This window comes from Equus przewalskii, chromosome 29 (assembly GCF_037783145.1).
Source record: "Equus przewalskii isolate Varuska chromosome 29, EquPr2, whole genome shotgun sequence".
Taxonomy (NCBI): domain Eukaryota; kingdom Metazoa; phylum Chordata; class Mammalia; order Perissodactyla; family Equidae; genus Equus; species Equus przewalskii.
Genome location: NC_091859.1, coordinates 23,712,041 through 23,730,669, shown reverse-complemented (window position 1 = coordinate 23,730,669; position 18,629 = coordinate 23,712,041). Strand labels below are relative to the sequence as shown.

The 18,629-nt window shown below is 38.1% G+C and overlaps 1 protein-coding gene across 6 annotated transcripts in view; it reads right to left on the bottom strand.

Annotated features, from left to right (window-relative positions):
- Positions 1-380: 380 nt before the first annotated feature.
- Positions 381-18,629, bottom strand: part of APAF1 (apoptotic peptidase activating factor 1) — a 68,439-nt gene continuing 50,190 nt past the window's right edge. For 3 of the 6 annotated variants that reach the window (XR_011534643.1, XR_011534642.1, XR_011534644.1), the window contains exons 22-28: positions 17,653-17,778; positions 10,884-11,003; positions 10,681-10,740; positions 10,441-10,566; positions 8,675-8,800; positions 6,818-6,964; positions 381-2,596 (exon numbers count right to left, since the gene is read on the bottom strand). Coding sequence is in view for 3 of the 6 variants with exons in the window: in XM_008519890.2 (XP_008518112.1) it covers positions 2,450-2,596; positions 6,818-6,964; positions 8,675-8,800; positions 10,441-10,566; positions 10,884-11,003; positions 17,653-17,778 (792 nt within the window). In the remaining 3 variants the exon portion in view is untranslated. The remainder of the gene's footprint in view (positions 2,597-6,817; positions 6,965-8,674; positions 8,801-10,440; positions 10,567-10,680; positions 10,741-10,883; positions 11,004-17,652; positions 17,779-18,629) is intronic. The other 3 variants (XM_008519890.2, XM_008519891.2, XM_070599917.1) reach the window with 1 other exon arrangement.

The following is an 18,629-nucleotide window of genomic DNA, read 5'->3' as shown; positions in this document are numbered from 1 at the left end:
TGCCTCGCTCTAGCATCCAACTGCAGTAGGGCAAGGACTTTGTTTTCTCACTGCCATATCCCCAATATCTACAAAAATGCCAAGCACATAGTAGATTTCAATAAACATTTACTGAATGAAAGAATGAATAAATGAATTCTCTTCTTTCCAGGATCTTCTCCATGCCAGCCATACGGGGCAGCAGCCATACGGGGCAGCAGCCATACGGGGCAGCAACCATCAGAGACACAGTGAGGAGACAAAGACAATTCTGATAGAATTGCATTACACATACCTGATAAAGCATCAATAGAAAAGTTGATGGCTTTAGTTTGAAGCATCTTTCATGTTTGTTTTCTAATTGACAAAAGGCAAGCAAGGAGTCTGAAACAATCTGAAAATGTTTTTCAAAAATATTTTAGGAATTTTATTTTTATAAAATTTTTTAAATTCATGTATTAAAATGTATACAAGGCAAAAAAAACATGTAAGCTGTATCATAAATACAAAACTAAGTTTTCAAAACATAGAAGACACATACAATGTAAAAAAAACTTTACAGATACAAAATGCAATGTAATTTCCAATACAAAAAAATAAAGCAGGGAAAATGCTAGAAAATGCTCCGCTACAAGTACAAAACCAAACCCTCTCCAACTGACCCCTGAGCTGCCAGAACATTTGCAGCTCCTTCACACAAGACTTCTCCTCTTTCCTCACGTTACCTGTCTTTCTTCTCATTTTCCTTTTTAATTTATTTTTAAGACAAGGGCCAATCGAGGCTTTTTGAAAGCTGATGTTTGTTATATTTTAACAGTCAAGTGGCTTTTAATTCTGAAAGTTAATACTTTATACTCTGAATTTATAAAAGAGTTCCTAAACATTGCATGCAAATCAAATTATGATCTGGCTATTCTAAGCAGAACACACTATTTACAGAAATCTTTTTATAAAATTAAGATTTTCACATCATATTTGCTTAAATCACAGTAAGTCTGTAAACTAATTCCTCAATTCATAAAAACAATAAACAAACCTCCTCAACAATGTAAAAGATTTTACTTATTCTATTTACTGTTCCCTCAAATCCGAAGGAATACCTAATCTAAAACACATCTGGAGTGGCCTATTCCCTCCTACCTGCCCACATCTACTGATAGCCACCAATAGAAACTGGCTTATCTACTGTTAACTAATACTCATTTGATTTAGTTCCTATTACAGCAACGAAAATTTTTGAATTTTGGTTATTTTTTTATATGAGAACCACATCTCCTATTTATCACCGTTTCCCTTAACCATATATTTCAGAGAAAATGTTTAGATTTAAGCTGCAATTAAAATTCCTAATCAGGAGGTCAAAAAAGTTAGTTATTGATGCTTCTGTGCTTCTTCCCTGTCAAAAGCTATCCTCCCTGATTAACCTTAGAGGGAGGGGGAGAAGGAAGAAGAGAAGGGGAAGATAGACTGGTGGGGGTTAAAGGTGACATCTTCCCGAGTCACGAACACTCTTCTGGTACCGCATAGAAAACCAGAGAAAATTCTCTTAAAATTCACTAAGAGAATAGTACTGACAATGCCATTCATCTACACGTAAATGGAATTAGAAGAAAATGATTTTTTACAATTTTATATTTCTTAGGAAAACGCTTGTTAAAATTTATGATTAAAATTGGCTCCTCCCCAATTATTCTGATTTACCAACATTTAACTGTGGAGCAACTGCTGAAAAAAAGGAAAAAGGTGAGGATTAAGAAAGGTCAAGTTCAGTTTGGGATCTAAAAAGACAGAGCAGGATAGTGCCAACTCAGAGACTGACAACGAGAGTCAGTTACGATACGGGGCTGCCATCAGCCAGTGAGAAAAAGGTAGACCGATAAAATCTACTTGCTCCAACACACACAATTTTTGCTTCACAGAGAGAACTTCTGAAACCCAAGACTCACTCATTGAGTGAATTATTAAAGGAAATGTTGCAAACTTCACACACAGACATAATATTTTTAAAGCAAATTTAAGGGGTGCAAATAAGCTCCAAGATTCTATTTAGGAGAACGATACCCTTGGGGTAAGGGTGGTTTAGAAAGCAAGCAGCTGCTTCCCTGAGGCACAGCCTGCATAATGATAGTATTAAAATACATATTTCCTTCAAATTATTAATTACGTCAACCAACTGGAATGCACCAAGAGAGAATTTTATCAACAGTATAACAAGGTACCTATTTACATTTGCATTTGCATCTTAAGGACAAATTTAATAATGATGATGATTATAAAAGACAAGATTAAAGGTGTGTTCATTTGGGAAAAGCTACATTTATAGTATTCATCCAACCACAAACACTTTTGTAATGAACGCAATAGTGCAAAACAATTCACAGCTTTACAAAAAGTTGAAATACAAAGTTTCATTAGAATTTTTTCCAATTCAAAATTAAAAAGAGTTCAACTTACATTAATGCTAACTATTTTACTCTAAAACCTGTAAAATATATAAAATACCAAGATTATCAACAGTCACATATGTTTTGAAGTCAGGGGACACATGTATTTTCTTAAGATTGGTTCCATTTGTGTAGAAGGTCTGTGCGGATTCTCCAGTGACAGCATTCCACCACTGTTCAAAGAACAATAAAATTCTCATTAGATTGGTAATTACACTGTCTGACAATTTGTAGCACCAGCCAGATCCTTCACCCGCTCCCCGCTCCCAAACTTAAGCAAACAGTAGGAAAGAAGTCTAGGATTTAATGCTGAATATCATATTATCAACCTGGTCAGCCCTTCCTGATTAACGCTGGTGACTGGCTCACAGCTACCCGACGCATAACTCCCTGCAAGGCGCGCTGGGGAAACGTGCAGGCTGCAGAGAGCTGCAGACACAAAAGGCTGCACAAAGTCCACCACGGCCACGGCCGGACTGAACTCCCCTGTCTGCATGTCTTTCTCCGTGGAATGCACAGAAGAATGCCCCTCTCTTCTCTAAAAAGGCGCCTTTGCAGACAGAGACTTGTATTCTGGCAGACAGCAAGACTATTCATACAGGATAGAATGTTCTTTCCACTGAATCTTCCCTTTCACTAGAAGTGATTCAAGAGCCCACGACCAAGTTTCTTTATAAAATAGTCTATACTTTTATTTGCTAAATAAACACTAAACATCTCAAATGTGGCAGGTGCTCTGGCCGAGTCCTTCCTTTTTCCTTGCAATCACTGAATCCACTAAGATTATAACAATATTTATATTCATTTACCAAATGGAGATCACAAAGCTTACCTATATATCTCATAGCTAAAATGAGGGCAAAAGAGACAACGTACATGAATACCTTTGGAAAAGGCCTCAAGTGCCTCACGATTCTGAGTATTACAAATACAATAATAGTGTCATTCACTTTTGTATCCGTGGCAGTGCCCAGCATTCTCCTGACTGGCACGTGTGACTGGGTCAAAGTAAACCTCACTGAAGCAACATGTACTAACTTGACATTTTCCAGAACTGACAATTTTGCTTTGTAAAACAGCAATGTAATCAATACTGCAGAGGACACATTCCACCTACCTGGGAGAAGACTCATTAGTTTTCAGTCCCTAGGGGCAAACTGTAGGGGTAGTAAGGCCCTTAGAGACCACCTAGTCCAACTACCTCATTTTACAAATAAGGGAACCAGGGTTCTGAGAGAAAAAAGGCCTTGTCAACTAAGATGACACTGCTGGCAGGTGGCAGAGGTGGAACAGTTTCTGGCTTCCTAATCTAGTGCTTCCACTATCTTTCCCTCTGTTAAAACAGACCACTCTAGTCAGAAGCACTACACCAGCTACTAATTTGAAAATGACTAAAAATCAGTGACATTACAATAGCAGCTAATACAGGGGATTTTTAGGGCAATGAAACTATTCTATATGATACTACAATGGTGGACACATATCATTATAAATTTTTCAAAATTCACAGAAAGAACACCACCAAGAGTGACCCCTAATGTAAACTATGGACTCTGGGTGACAATGATGTATCTATGAATGTTCATCGATTGTAACAAATGTACCACTCTGGCGCAGGATGTTGATAGCAGGGGAGGCTATGTATGTGTGGGGACAGCGGGTATATGGGGACTCTGTACTTTCTGCTCAATCTTGCTGTGAACCTACAACTGCTCTAAGAAATTAAGTGAATTAAAAAAAACAGCAGCTAACATTTCCTCAGGGTACACTACGTGCCACCACATAATAGTGCTTTACATGTATTAACTTCTTTCACCCTCCCAACTCTGTAAGATAGATATTATCATTATACCCATTTTACAGATGAGAAAATCAAGGCACAGAGAGGTTACATAATCTTGTACAGGATCACAAAGCTAAGGAGTAGCAGAGCCAGGCTTTGAACTCAGGCAGTCGGCCCCAAGGCTCACTCTCCTGGCCATTACACTCTGCTGCCCCTAAGTAATAGCACACCTGCATCGATCACCATGTATTCTATATTTTGAATCAGGCTTTCTCCTCATGAGTATGAATTAACGTCGGTTCTTGTCATTTTAACAGTATATACTCTGTGGCATAATACACGTAAACAGCTAAATTATATTATGCCAACGTATAAATAGGAATAATTTTGAAAGTTGAGCTTTTTAGCTACCGGATATCTTACTTTACCTTACTGATATTCGATTTATACAGCTTGGATTCTAAAGTAAACAGGCTCAAAAGGCCTAATTTCTTGGAAACTACAGCAGCTGTTCCTTTTTACTTTTAATTTGCTCTGTGCTTTTGGATAGTCTCATTAACATGCTGGGTAGATGCAGGCTGGGCTCTATCATAATCAGTTTAACCACGCTAGTAATCAAACCAGAGGCAAGAACACCCTGACTGTCACACATACAGACTGAATATACAGGCTATGGGTTCTTTCACCTTAAGACATAACCTCCATAGTACAGATACCTATTCTGTTGCTTTATGTCAAGGTTCTCCAAGAAATCTGGTCACTGATCTCTATCACATCTTGTAAGCCAAACTCACGACTACGTGAAAGCCTTCGATGGGGCCCAGAGCATCGAATGACATGGTCTCTAGAAGCTCAGTATCAAAGCTGAGCAGCTAAGTTTCTCAGCAGTTACTGCAGCTCAAAGACAGCAATGCTGATCCTCTAAGCATTATCCTCAGAGCAGACTAAGACTTACAGTTTATCTTCACACTGAAGGAGGACGAGTGGAGATAGTCTCAGGATCCCCTAGTAACTGAATAAAGGTGTACCCCAAAAGGTGTAGGGTAATGCAACAGTCTGTAAACAGCATTGTATTTGCAATGCAAACTTGTAAAGGAATCACAACGTACATCCTCTCATGGGTCTAAAAACGTCCCTCTAATTTATTTTTTTCAGAAGCTACATTTTTACTTTGAGTAAAATTGCAATAACATGGGTCCCATATAACCAAAAACTTCAATTCTTTCATTCAAATTTTTTTTAATTTTATTTATTTATTTATTTATTTTGAGGAAGATTAGCCCTGAGCTAACTGCTGCCAATCCTCCCTTTTTTTCTGAGGAAGACTGGCCCTGAGCTAACATCTGTGCCCACCTTCCTCTACTTTCTATGTGGGACGCCTACCACAGCATGGCTTGCCAAGCAGTGTCATGTCCCCACCCGGGATCCGAACTGGCGAACCCCGGGCCGCCAAAGCAGAATGTGCCCACTTAACTGCTGCGCCACTGGGCCAGCCCCTCATTCAAATATTTTTGAACATCTTTACTGTGTGTGTAATCAGAATCATCTTCTACACTTGAATGTTTCCATTAAAAAATAGCAGTATCATAAGATCTAATTTATTAGGGATCTATTTTAAGTAGTCAGTACAATATAGTATCACCTTCAACCCCTTTAACAAGTAAACCACTATTCAAAAGACTCACTTCAAGTATCCCCCTCCACAGGAAGCCTCTGCTAACTCCTAAAGGTAGAACTGCTCACTCTTCTCCTTGGGCCTCCACCATCCTTATGCAAATGTGTCCCAGAACCCCTCCTGCACTTTGGAGATTTTATTTACTGTCTGCTTCCCCCAAAGACAGCAAGCCACCTGAAGGTAAGACCCAAGTCTTAAACATTGTGCCACGCAGCAGTGTCTTAGCACACAGTGAGGACTTAACACATTCTTATTGAGTGGATGGATAAATAGATCCAAGCACCAAAAGATGACCTTGAGGCACCACAACGCACTCAAGCCTTGGCCTCAGTATTCACTTGCTAAGTTTGTGTAAGCCAACTTACTAACCATGTAATTTTGGAAAGTCACAACCTCCATGAATATCAGTTTCCTCATCTATAAACCGAGGATAATAAAATTTAAGCCTCACAAAGCTGGCTAATGAGATAATGTAAGTAAAGCACTTTGTAAACATAAAGCAATATGCTGTTGTTGCTATTATTATTATTATTATTACTACCACTACTAATACTAATACTACTGACACTTAAGAAAGGAATTTCACAAATTTTTTAAAGACTTTCAACCAAAATAGTTAACAATTAGTGAAGTGGAAAATAAAATTAAGTTCAACACCCCACTTTCTAGTGATTCTGATCATCTAAGACTTTGTATGGGGCAGTATGAGAGCGCTAGACCAAGAACATCCCTAACACTGTCCTCTCAACTTCCAAGAGAGCTGAGGAAAGTAGCCTTGCAGACGGCAGTTTCATCACCGCAAAACGGGGATAAGAGTAACTACTTTTCCACTCTGCTGGGTTGCATGAGCCCCAACTAAGAAACAGGAAGTGAAAATAGCTTGGAAAGTAGGATATAGGCTGTTCTTTTCTTTCACAGTCTTTGAGGAGCTCTTACCTTAAGAGATCCTTCAGCAGAGACAAGCATTTTGCTATCTGGAGAAAAGCAAAGGTCAGTCACCCAGCCTCCGTGGGTAGCAGCTCCTTCTTCTACTGAAATCGGAGCACACAAATGAAGAAGCTCACCGTTTGAGACACTCCATATCTACATAAACATGATACAAATTCATTAACATGGTTACCCAGAAGTTTTATATATATCTGTCTCATGTGGAGCATATTTGCAAATCTTTCTTAAAAATATAGTTCAGTGATACCTTAGGAATTTTTTTTAGATTGTCTTCTCTCCCATCAAAATTTTTAAAAAACGCTAATTATAATAAAAACACATTATTTACAATATTTATCATTAACTATACTCCAAAAATAAAACAAAAGGACTTTGATTGATTGATTAGGATATTGTGGATCTTTTCATTTAATAAAAAGAGAATGATGGGAGGAGCAAGAAATAAACAAAGAAGACCTAGTATATAAACTACCTCACAAAAACACAGAATTCTGTCCAAGATCTACCACTAAGAATGATGTCATTCAAACACCTAAAGTATAACATATTTTAAACAAAAAGTCTCTGTATGGTTCTAAATATATATAAATTATTTTACTGGACTCATAAACACCCCAAATTAGTTTTAGATGCTAATATATCCATTTATTTCCACTTAATACATGAGCAGTACATGCTCTAATTTTTCAAAGACATGCACATCAGAATAAGAAAAAGAAACAGAAGCATAAATAGCAAAAGAAAATAATCAAAATCGTCATTTGCAAAATGTCTCCCTAGAAAAATCCAAGAGAATCCCATGGAAAACTCATTAGAAAGAATTCAGTATGACAGCCAAATATAAGAGAGAGATATATATAAATTAACAGCTTTCTTTCATTTTGAATAATCAGGTAGAAAAAGAAAATTTTTTTTAATGTACTGAAGAAAAATTTTTAAATAACACTCATTTAAAGAGAGACAATTTTTTCCTTCAGGAGTTTCTGAAAAATGAAACACTGCCTCATAACCAGCAAAGAAGCCCTTTCATCCAAAGATGAGAACTCAGAGCAAAATTAATGTTCCCAAAGCAGCCCTGCCACTTCAGCTCAAGTGGCATTTATGGCATAGAGAAGGTTGGTTACTTAGTCCTCAAGTGGAGAATCTTAATGTTCCTGGAAAGCCTATCTGATAATGCCTCTATTCCTGCAAATTGCATACTCTTTCATTCTTCTGCATTATATACCTATTCCTTGAATTTTAATTCTTCATTTATAAAGAAGAAAAAAAACAAGACTCTCTTCAAACATACTGGTTAGCAAAGCAGCTATTCCCAATGCCCAAACTTCTCCCATCAACTGCCCCATCCTTCCGACACAAGAGGCAGGCGGCCCATGAGGACTGCCACAGGCTACACGGTAAATGTTGACTGTCTTATGGACATAGTGCTAAAGAGATCTTTTCTTTCAGTGCTGAAAACAGCAGAATTTGCATTTCATTTATAATCTAGATAACAATTTACAAAATCATTTTCCTCAAATTCTGCCACTAAAAACAACCTTTGGCTCAGGTCCAAGAATTAAGATGAATCATTCTCAAGCTAACAGCAGAGAACCAACTGCAAATAACTGAGGCATTTGCTTCCTCACATTCAGAAGAAATGCTTCACTCTAACATGAATTCTGTTCTACAGCAAGTACAGCTGTGAACCCAATGTGCATAAGAAACAAAACATAGAATGCCTCATCCAACCAGAACCCCAGGGCCTGGGCTTCCCTGTCACATTAACAAAGGTCCCCAACGTGGTGCAGAGGGCTAGCTAAAGCTCCAAGAAGAGCAGTGCTCTCATAGCAGCAAACACCATACCCTGATTTCTCCGTTGTCATCTCCAGTCGCCAACAGTGTACTGTCCCCAGAGAAGACAGAGCAGCGCACACAGCCTTTATGGCCCCTCAATTCATGAAGAGGGGAAAGGAGTTCAAAACTCCAAATCTGGAAGGCAATTAAGATTGTTTAGGAATAGTAAATACACTTGAAATGAGCATCTGCAAACTCAGCCTTGAGTCCAAGTCAGACATAGTTTAATCACATGGAAATTCTAACATTCAACAGTTCAGAAACTTTCATGAGACGTCCAAGTTCCAATTTTGCAACCTTATTCATTTTTCTGAGTCTCCCTTTAATTACTCAAGTTAACTTGAGCTCAAGGATCAAAATCACAGCTTCTTTAACTTTAGACTTAGAAGGAAGAACAACGAATAGATTAAGAGCAGTCTATGAAGTGAAGCAGACTTGAGTGTGAGTCCTGGCTCCAGTATTTACTAGTTCCTTGTGGTCTAAGACAACCCACATAAGCTTGTCTAGCTTCAATTTCTGCATCTGTAAAGTGGGGACAAGAGTACCTATAGTGTGAAGATTAAATGAGATAATAGAAAGCAAAATTCCTAGCACAGGGCCTAACACATGTTAGTCACTAAACTATCCTACTATCTTGGCAGCCAAACGCTGCTCTTTTCCTTCCATTACTCTCCCTCATGGTTCTGTCATCAGTTTTTAACAAGCATACACTAAAAACCACCATGTTCTAGGAACTGTCAGCTAAGAACTGGTGGTACAAAGTCCCTGTCCTCAAAAAGTTCACAGTCTAATCAGGAATACAGGTTTATGAACAGTTAAGTGAACAGCTGTATGAAGTAAATGCTCTAATAAACATGAGTAACATGTAATGGGAACACTGAAGGTAGAACAGCTAATCCTGCCTGAGGGCCAGGAAAGGGTTCATTGGAGAGCTGACACCAAATCTGGGTCTGGAAGAATGAGTCATAATGCTTCAAGGAAAAAAGGAGCAAAAGGATGTATCAAGCCAAAGTTAACAGCATGCACAAAAAGATGGAGGTAGAAGTAGCCTGGCACAGAGAGAACAATGCAGCAGAAAGAGAATGGTGACGGGCTAAGGAGGTTATAAACCATCAGGTCACAAAGGTGCTTCACCAGGGGACTCAGGCATTAGGGAAGATAAACTGGAGGAGGCACAGACCAGAGGCAGGTCCACCAGTGAAGGAGAGCCTGGGCATAATGGTGGGACAAGGAGAAGAAGGATCCAAGGGACACTGAGGAGTAATCAACAGAGCATAAAAGACAGGATAGAGTCCTAGGCAATTCTAAGGTTTGCAGTTTGGAAAGACAGGTAGATAATGATGCCATTAACAAAAATGGAGAAAAAAAATAAGAGAATGGAGTATTCAATGTCCTCAACCAGGCAGCAGCATTTCACTGGAATGTAATTTTCAGAAGCATCAACTTACATCTATCATATAAAAATTTACTATGGATGAGCAATTAAATGTAAATCCCTTTCAATGCTTTTTATTGCCTGTAATATGCAGTATAGACTGCATTTGATTAGTAACAGACAAAAAGTAATCAGGAAGGGAGAAATCAAAAGTCCTCAAAGTCATTCATTTAATCTACTTGACACTAACAAAATGCCAATGGGCATCTTCTAAAAACTCACAAAATATGAAAAGACATGTAGACAGAAACTTATTATTCTGTTTTATATATTATTTGGGCTCATAATACAGAACTAATACCAAAGTTTTATGCATGCACATTTCTGCTGATTGACCTACCTTTGCAGTCTTGTCAGCAGAGGTAGATGAAAACTTGGTAGCATCAGGAGAAATATCACAAGAAAGTACTGTATCCTGGTGACAGACGAAGTCTTTTTCTATTCTTCCAGTAATAATATTCCACACCTTCAAAGGAAAACTCAGAAGTTGACACTTTTAAAAACATTCTGTATTATTGAACATAATCAGCTAGAAGACAGATCTATAAAATAAGAGCTTTAGCACATTGGTTGTTCTGACCTCTTTACTTTAAGTGTCCTTTAGTACAAATGCTCATAAACACACAGCAGATGTAGGTGACTGCAGTAAACAGAAAACAGGCATGAGAAAACAAATTTAAAAATGTAAGTAGTTACTTATCATCCATCTGCTTCTGGGTGTCACAATATAATCATGGCAATGGTAAAATACTTTTTAAAAAAGAAACCTGTGCTTCACATTACCTTCACTGTTCCATCAAAAGACCAAGAAAGCAGTCTTGAATTTCTCAAGAGCCTAAAGTCTTTCACTGCTTCCTGATGGGCTTGCAGAAAGACATATTCCTCTGATTGCCAATTCCATACCTGAATAACAAAAAAATAAGTCTGTTATAACCCTCTCCTCATAATATCCCACTGGAGGGGTGGCAGAGTATGTGCTCATTTGTCTGAAGTCTTTTATCCTCATAGCATTTCAGTAAAACAAAGAATATAGTGTCCCCATTTTATAGACAGAGAAAAGCTATGGTTAATTAACTTGACTAGGGCCAAAACAAAATACTTTTCATCCTAAATAAAATTTGTTTTCTTCAGTTGCTTGGAGAGCAGATAATTACACTAGAAGATAGAGAAAAGCCACAATATGCTAGTGAGCCCACCATCTGATTAAGTTTTCCAGAGAAAATTATCCCAATTACATATTCACAGATTTCTAAACCTCACAACTTAGGCAAGTCTGCAGATTCTAGTTCCACTCAAGCTACTGAATCCTACTGGCCCTATTGGCTGGGAAAGTCAGCTGATCAGAGCAGCTTCAAACAAGTTCATGGAACGTTTGAGCTTCAGATCTTAGCTATCCCCTCATGCAATCCTCAAAATGACAAAAAAGGTAATACAGTACATTATTTTTCACTTGGAGCTCCAGGAAGATCTCCTCAGGCACAAGGGGGCCTGTGTATGTTATATAGACATGTATAAGACACAGAGATGAACAGAACTGAAATTTATTTCTATGCCAAGTCCATACAAAGAAATCTCTTAATCACTAAATCAAAGCAACTGTACTTAGAGCCTTATTAATTCTTGACTTGAAATTAATTTAACAAATGTTTATTTAGCACCTATATGTGAGGCAAATATGAATGAAACAAGGATCTAGCATAAAGAAACCTGAGTCGAGCAAAGAAAATGAGGCATACCAAAAAAAATAAAAACCACAAAAACCCAACAATAGAAGATATAATGATAGAGATAAAAAAAGTTCTGTGGAACTCAAAAAAGCAATTCCTTAGGGAAGACTTGATGGAGACAGTACATTCAAAGTAGCCTTGAGGAATGGGTTGGAAGTATGATTCATAAACTAAGGAGGGCATTTCAAACAAAGGGAATAAAGGCTTAAGTTAAAGCACAGGAGCGGAAAAATGTGGAAAGAGTATAGGAACCTTCTCATAATTCAAAATCTGCCTGAAGGAACAGGAGGAAAAACCGGTTGGGACGATACTTAAAGAAACAGCCCAGAAGACCCAATGAAGCTAGACTTCTGAGCTGTGGGCAACCAGGCAGGCTCCAACAGAATTTTCTTCTATTTTTTAATATCACAAATAAAAAGATAAAAATAAGCCACTACCAAAGGTATGCACATTAGTAATATTCTAGGTCTAGTTTCTGACTGGTGAAGGTTAAACGGTAAAAATGTCTTTAAGGTCTTTCCTATCAGGCTTAAGTAAAACTGTAAAAGAAATGACATCTCTCTTATCCCCTTTCTTTACTCCTTTATCCTCTACACTTAGCAGCCACCCTCCCCACCAAGCCCTGCCTCTCAGATCTCTCCATCTCTTCTGCCTCGGAGTGCTCCTTCAGAGAAGCAGATAGCAGGAGCAGGGTACCCTGCATGTGAGCAGGGGACCTTAGAAGAAGAGCTGGAAGCGAGAATAGTTTTAAAGAGAATGAATTAGGAATTTCAGTATTTTAAGAACTCATTGAGATATGTGTGGGGGAGGTGGAAGAAACAGAGGCTTTTCTGGCTCCCCAAGTCATATCAGAAAGGAAAGGCAACCTGTGTAACTAAACATAAAATACCCTAGACCGTTCCACTAGGAACTTTCTGGTTCCCTCCTCCTCCTTTCTGGGCTTACTGAACTAGAAGATCAGTGGCTATTACTAACAGCTCTTCCTGGTTGACTGGCACTGCCATTCCCAGCTGTGTCTGATTCTCTGTTCATTCCTGACTTAGGTTCTAACTGCTGCCCTCCACATCAAGAAGTCAGAGAGCCTTCCTGAGCAGATATAACAAAGAATTTGACAATCACTTAGTGGATTTTGTGGCAGAAGTTTTCTGATAAGACAATGAAGATAGGGGTACTTTTTGTGTTGGACTCAAACCCACTGTGCTACCTGAATCACCTTATATAATAGCTAAACTTCCACCAACATTATTCAAATGTATCAAGGTTGAGTTTTGAGATGTCTCTACCATTAGCTATGATTTTTGCAATGCATATATACTGCAGAATTTTTTCAGCCATATAAATAATAAAATTTTAATTTTAAAAATGTTAAAGAATCTTCTTATACCTGCAAGAATCAATATATTCTCATACATTAGCTCAGGTGAACACTGCTACTACTTTGCTACTACTTGGGTTTTATTTACCTCAAGGTAAAGGATCGAAAACCAGCAAGGTAGACCTCAATTTCACAACTCTAGGTGCTACAATCAAGCAAGTTGACTCTTCCACTTTTGGCAATAACTTTAGTTCAGCTTAACAAAGGTTTACTGAACCTACCACATTCCAGGCACTGGTGATACAAAGATGATCAAAATAAACCTCCAAAATGGTAACCATGTGAGCTGTGTGCAGATTTGTTAATTAACTTGATTGTGGTAATTATTTCACAATGCGTACATATATCAAATAAAGTCGTATGTCGTAAACATATACAATTTTGTCAGTTATACTTCAATAAAGCCGGGGGGGCGTAGTAAACCTCCAATCAATAATTTACTAAAACACAAAAAAACTAAAACAAAAACCCAACTAGTCAATTTCTGGAAATACCTAACAAGAGTTTTGTTATATGAATATATACTCATTAAAACATTTCAAATGTAAAAAATATTCTGAGTAAAGCCGATAGAGAGGATGACACACAACTTAACTCATATTTCTAAAAATAATCTAACTCTGATCCTAAAAATATTCCTAGAAATTATTTCTCCCTCTAGCTGAGAATATCTGATCTTCAAGCAGGTCATAAAAACCTATGAATCTGGCTTTTGACAGAAAAGCTATACAGTATATAATGTCTCAGCAGAATTTCATCAGATGTAGTTCACTTTTACCTATTTCAAAGCCATATGGAGAGAAAGAAAGGTGAATATTACACTGAGTTTCATAGCTAATACACCAGTATCATGGGAGCCTATAATAAGTAAATTTCCGTACTGAAGCCAAATTTCATTCCAATCTTATAGGACTCACAAAGACATAACATAAAAAGATTTTTTTCCAAAAACTTTTAGTAGTGTTGTTGAATATTGCCACTAAATAAAGGAATATATAGTAACTTCCATTGAACATATGCATTTATCTCCTTCACTTCTAAAACCCTACTAAAATGACAAGGTCAAGAGAATGTGAAAGAAGATAAAATGCTGAAGGCTGGAAAGCAGGAGAATGGTAACTGACTTAGCAGAACCACGGAAACAGAATTCTAAAAGTATTAGAGAAAGACAAACGCAACAAAATTGATACTAGACAACTCTCAAAATGCTCAGAAATTGAGATCACTAAGTACTTCTGGAGGTGGGAACAAGGGTGGGGCTGAGAACAGAAGTATTAGGAACTCTGGGAAGATGACAGCGGTGCAGGCATAGTGTTTTTAATCTCCCTGAAACCTCTGTTAAAAGCAGACAAAGCAACTAAAATAGCAAAACTAAAAATGCACAGACAACATTGTCAACAAGACCATGTTAAATGACAAAGAAACCCCACAAACCCCAAGGATACAAGTGGGTGGGGACAAGCTGAGAGCTGCAAGAGCTGCATGGTAATAGCATCTCTATGAGAAGAAGCAGAGGGAAGCACGGGGAGTCTGACAGACCAAAAACAGGAGGATCCCAGAAGATCCAAGCATGCCAAGTTGGAAACAGTAGCAGAAACTGAGTGCAAGGCAACTATGATACGGTCTGGAAGGGCTACAGCAGTCTGGCCCTGTGAACTCTCAAAATTAACCAGGACAATCCCACAATAAGGAGAACATGCTGGGGACAGAACCCAAATTGAGTAGAACAAGGATGACGGCAGCAAAGGAAAGAGAAGGTCTAAATAAAAATGAGAGAAGAGGGGTCGGCCCCATGGCCGAGTGGTTAAGTTCATGTACTCCGCTTCAGCAGCCCAGGGTTTTGCCGGTTCAGTCCGGGGCACAGACCTAGCACCGCTCATCAAGCCACGCTGAGGCGGCGTCCCACGTGCCACACCTACAAGGACCCACAACTAAAATAAGCAACTATGTACTGGGGGGCTTCGGGGAGAAGAAGGAAAAATTTAGAAAGAAAAAAATGAGAGAAGAGAATAGAACAAGATCTCGTAAGAACAAGACCATATTTTTAATGCTCCATGAAAACAACAGAAGGAGCTGTAGAGCTGTGAAGCTAGAAATGCTGGCCTTCCCCACCCCTTCAAAGAGTTTGGGAAAACTAACTTGGTGTAAAAAAGAAACGAATCATCACTGAACCCCAAACAAAGTTACTATGAGAAAAAAGAGAATAAAGTGGAGAATAATGCACCTATGGACAATGAAAGCAAACCAGAAAGAAAAGTGTCTGGATTAAAGTGCACCAGCACAACGGAGGGTAGGATTACAGTTCTGAGAACAGGGGATCAAGGGAAGGTTTACAGACTAAACACTGAGACCCTACACCTACCCCCAATTCTCTTCCCCCACTTGGCTCTAAGGACCTGTCAGTCAGATTTCTAACCTCCGGGCAGAAGACCAGGTTTTTCCCTAGGAATCTGACAAGACCAAGAGACCTAAAGATACTGACAACAAAGGTTCCCCATCCAAGTCACCTTTCAGAGAGGGTCTCAGCCAACACACAGGGCTTTCAGTCAGCCTTTTAGTGCTCATCTCTAGTAGCAAATGATCACCACACAGCTGAGGAAGCCCTTTAAAATAAAAAGCCAGGGGCTGGCCCAGTGGCAGACTAGTTAAGTTTGCATGCTCTGCTTCAGTGGTTGGGGGTTCACTGGTTTGGATCCCAGGCGAGGACCTACACACCGCTCATCAAGCCAGGCTGTGCTGGCATCCCATATACAAAACAGAGGAAGATCCCCACATGTTAGCTCAGGGAGGATCTTCCTCAAGCAAAAAGAAAAAGATTGGCAACAGATGTTAGCTCAGGGCCAATCTTCTTCACCAAAAAAATAAATAAAAGGCAAAAAAAACAAAAAGAAAAAATCAACATGGAGAGAATAGCAACCAAGAAGGAAATTTAAATTTTAAGGAAAAAGTTATACATATATATATAAAATCATATACTATATATGTATAATTCATATATTATTTATATATCCATCCATCCTCAGAGAAGTAAGAGGAGCTAATTCATCCATGAAACAAGAACACAATGCCCTTTAAAAGAAATAAACGATAAGAATGTACTCTCCGGCATTAAAAATATAATGGTAAAAATGAAAAAAATCAATGAAAGGGTTGGAAGATAAAGCTGAGGAAAACATCCAGAGAATAGAGCACAGTATAAAGAGATGAAATGTAGAAACAGAAAACTAGATGATCAGTCTAGGAGATCCAATATCAGAATAATGGATGTTATAAAAAGAGAGAGTATATCAGGGGAGAAAAAAAATCAAAGAAATAATTCAAGTAAACTCCCCTGAATTGAAAAACCTAAGTTTCCAAATTGAGAAAGGATAATCAATGTCCAAAACAGTGCATGAAGTGAACACACACCAGGGTACATCATCACGAAATTTCAAAATTCTGAGGACAAAGAGACGATCCTAAAATCTTCCAGAAAGATTAGGAATCAGAATGACTTCAGACTTCTCAACATAAGCTTTGGAACTTGGAAGGAGACGGAACAATGTCTTCAAAGTTTTAGGGCAAAATAATTCCCAACTACATCCAGTCAAAGGTAGAATCTTCCTAAATTAAATTAAACCAGGAAATGCATTTATAGTATACTTAGTCTACTTAGTCACAATAATGACACTAATAACCTAAATAAAATTTTCTCATAACTGTATTGGGATGATAGGGATTGATAAAAGGGTGTGTGTACATGTCAAGGGAAGGACAGGTGGGAGGAGAAAAAGGCTAAATTTTCACGGTACTACAGGGAAGGCAGTAGATAAATCCTCAAAAAGTAAAAATCAAGAATTAGCATTACAAGCATGCAATATGAGGAGATGAAGGTAAACATCTAAAGAAACATCTAAAAGCTAAAAGTAATGCCTCTTGGAAATAAGAAACGGAGGAGTCTGTTTTTCACGAGCCTTGTAATACTATTTGTGTTTTAAAAGTACGTGCTCTTGAACTTTGATAAAAATGAATTTAAAAAGAACATACAGTATTAAGGCCTCTATATCCACAATCCTTCATTATGGTAAACTGCTCTTTTTTCACAAGATTTCATCCTTGGAATAAACATCTTATTCTTAAAAGGAAAGAATGAAACTATTTCAATCAGATTATATAAATGTCACAAAAAGTATATTTATTGATACAAATCCAAATACAAAAACGAATCCTTGATTTTCAAAATAAACAACCTTCCAGTAGAGGGTTCTAAGACAAAATGCCTGCCTCACCCACAGAAAAATATGAAATATGAATAGGTTTCATCTAAGCCCATAGGCATAATCTGAATGTATGCCCAAAGTAATATGGTCTAATGAAATGTTTAAGATGCACACCAGATTTGAGCCATAATCGAAGTGTTCCTTTGCTAGAGTCAGCCTTACATATATTAGGACTTCATCCTCCTTCTCACCTGAATTACAGAATCATCAGAGCTTGAAATAAGAGTCTTCCCATCAGTTGTGAACTGGACGTGCCGTACAGCGCTCTTGTGCCCAATCTTGGATTGGAAGATTCTGTTGTTTAGGAGTTCTAAAATCTTCAAAGTAGAAAACCACAGAAAATTAACACAAAGAAATTCAGCAACACCTAGGGATTACACCCCAAAGATATTAAATTAAAATTAGACTGCAGAAGGGTATGGACGCTCCATCTCATAGTGCTTTCAGTTTAACTAAAGACACACAAATGCATGGTACACATACATACACGCAAATCTATGCACATGCACACACACATCCTAAGATAAAACACTCACTAGAACGACCAGATGGCACTAGGAACCAGTGGTCCTTCTGAGTACTCAACTACCCAATTCATCAAACAAGTGGCAGTCTGGGTTCAGCCTCCAAAATGAAAATAGCATTTAAGATAAAAGAGAGAGAAAAAAGAAAAAGTCCTGGATGAGAGACAAGGAAAACTCTTAATACGACAACACAGACAAGGAAAGATAAAGGATGATGAGGGAGACAGGTAGAGGAAAAGAGGACACAAGTAGGATGGGATGCAGTGCATTGAGAAGACTTAAAAAGACTAAAGACTATATGCCAAACATAGAGATTAAGAAAGCGGTAACAGAACTCAAAATAATGACTATGTCAAAAAGGCTTTCAAATGAACTCATAACAAAAATAAAAAGTAAATATGGTTCCTTTGCCCAAATTCTAAAATGTATTCAAGGAAGTCTAAGGAAAATACCAATGATGCTAAAATAGGAGATTGTAGAAATTCAAACTTAACCCTTATGTCTGAAAAAAGGTCCCTTAGATAGCAAAGGGGAATTGTGTGAACGAGCCCCTTCCTGAATGAGCAGGATGGACAATCTCATAATTCCAGTGGGGGGAGGGCAGACAGCAGATGAGCACAGAGGCTCAGAGACCTGGCTTTGAA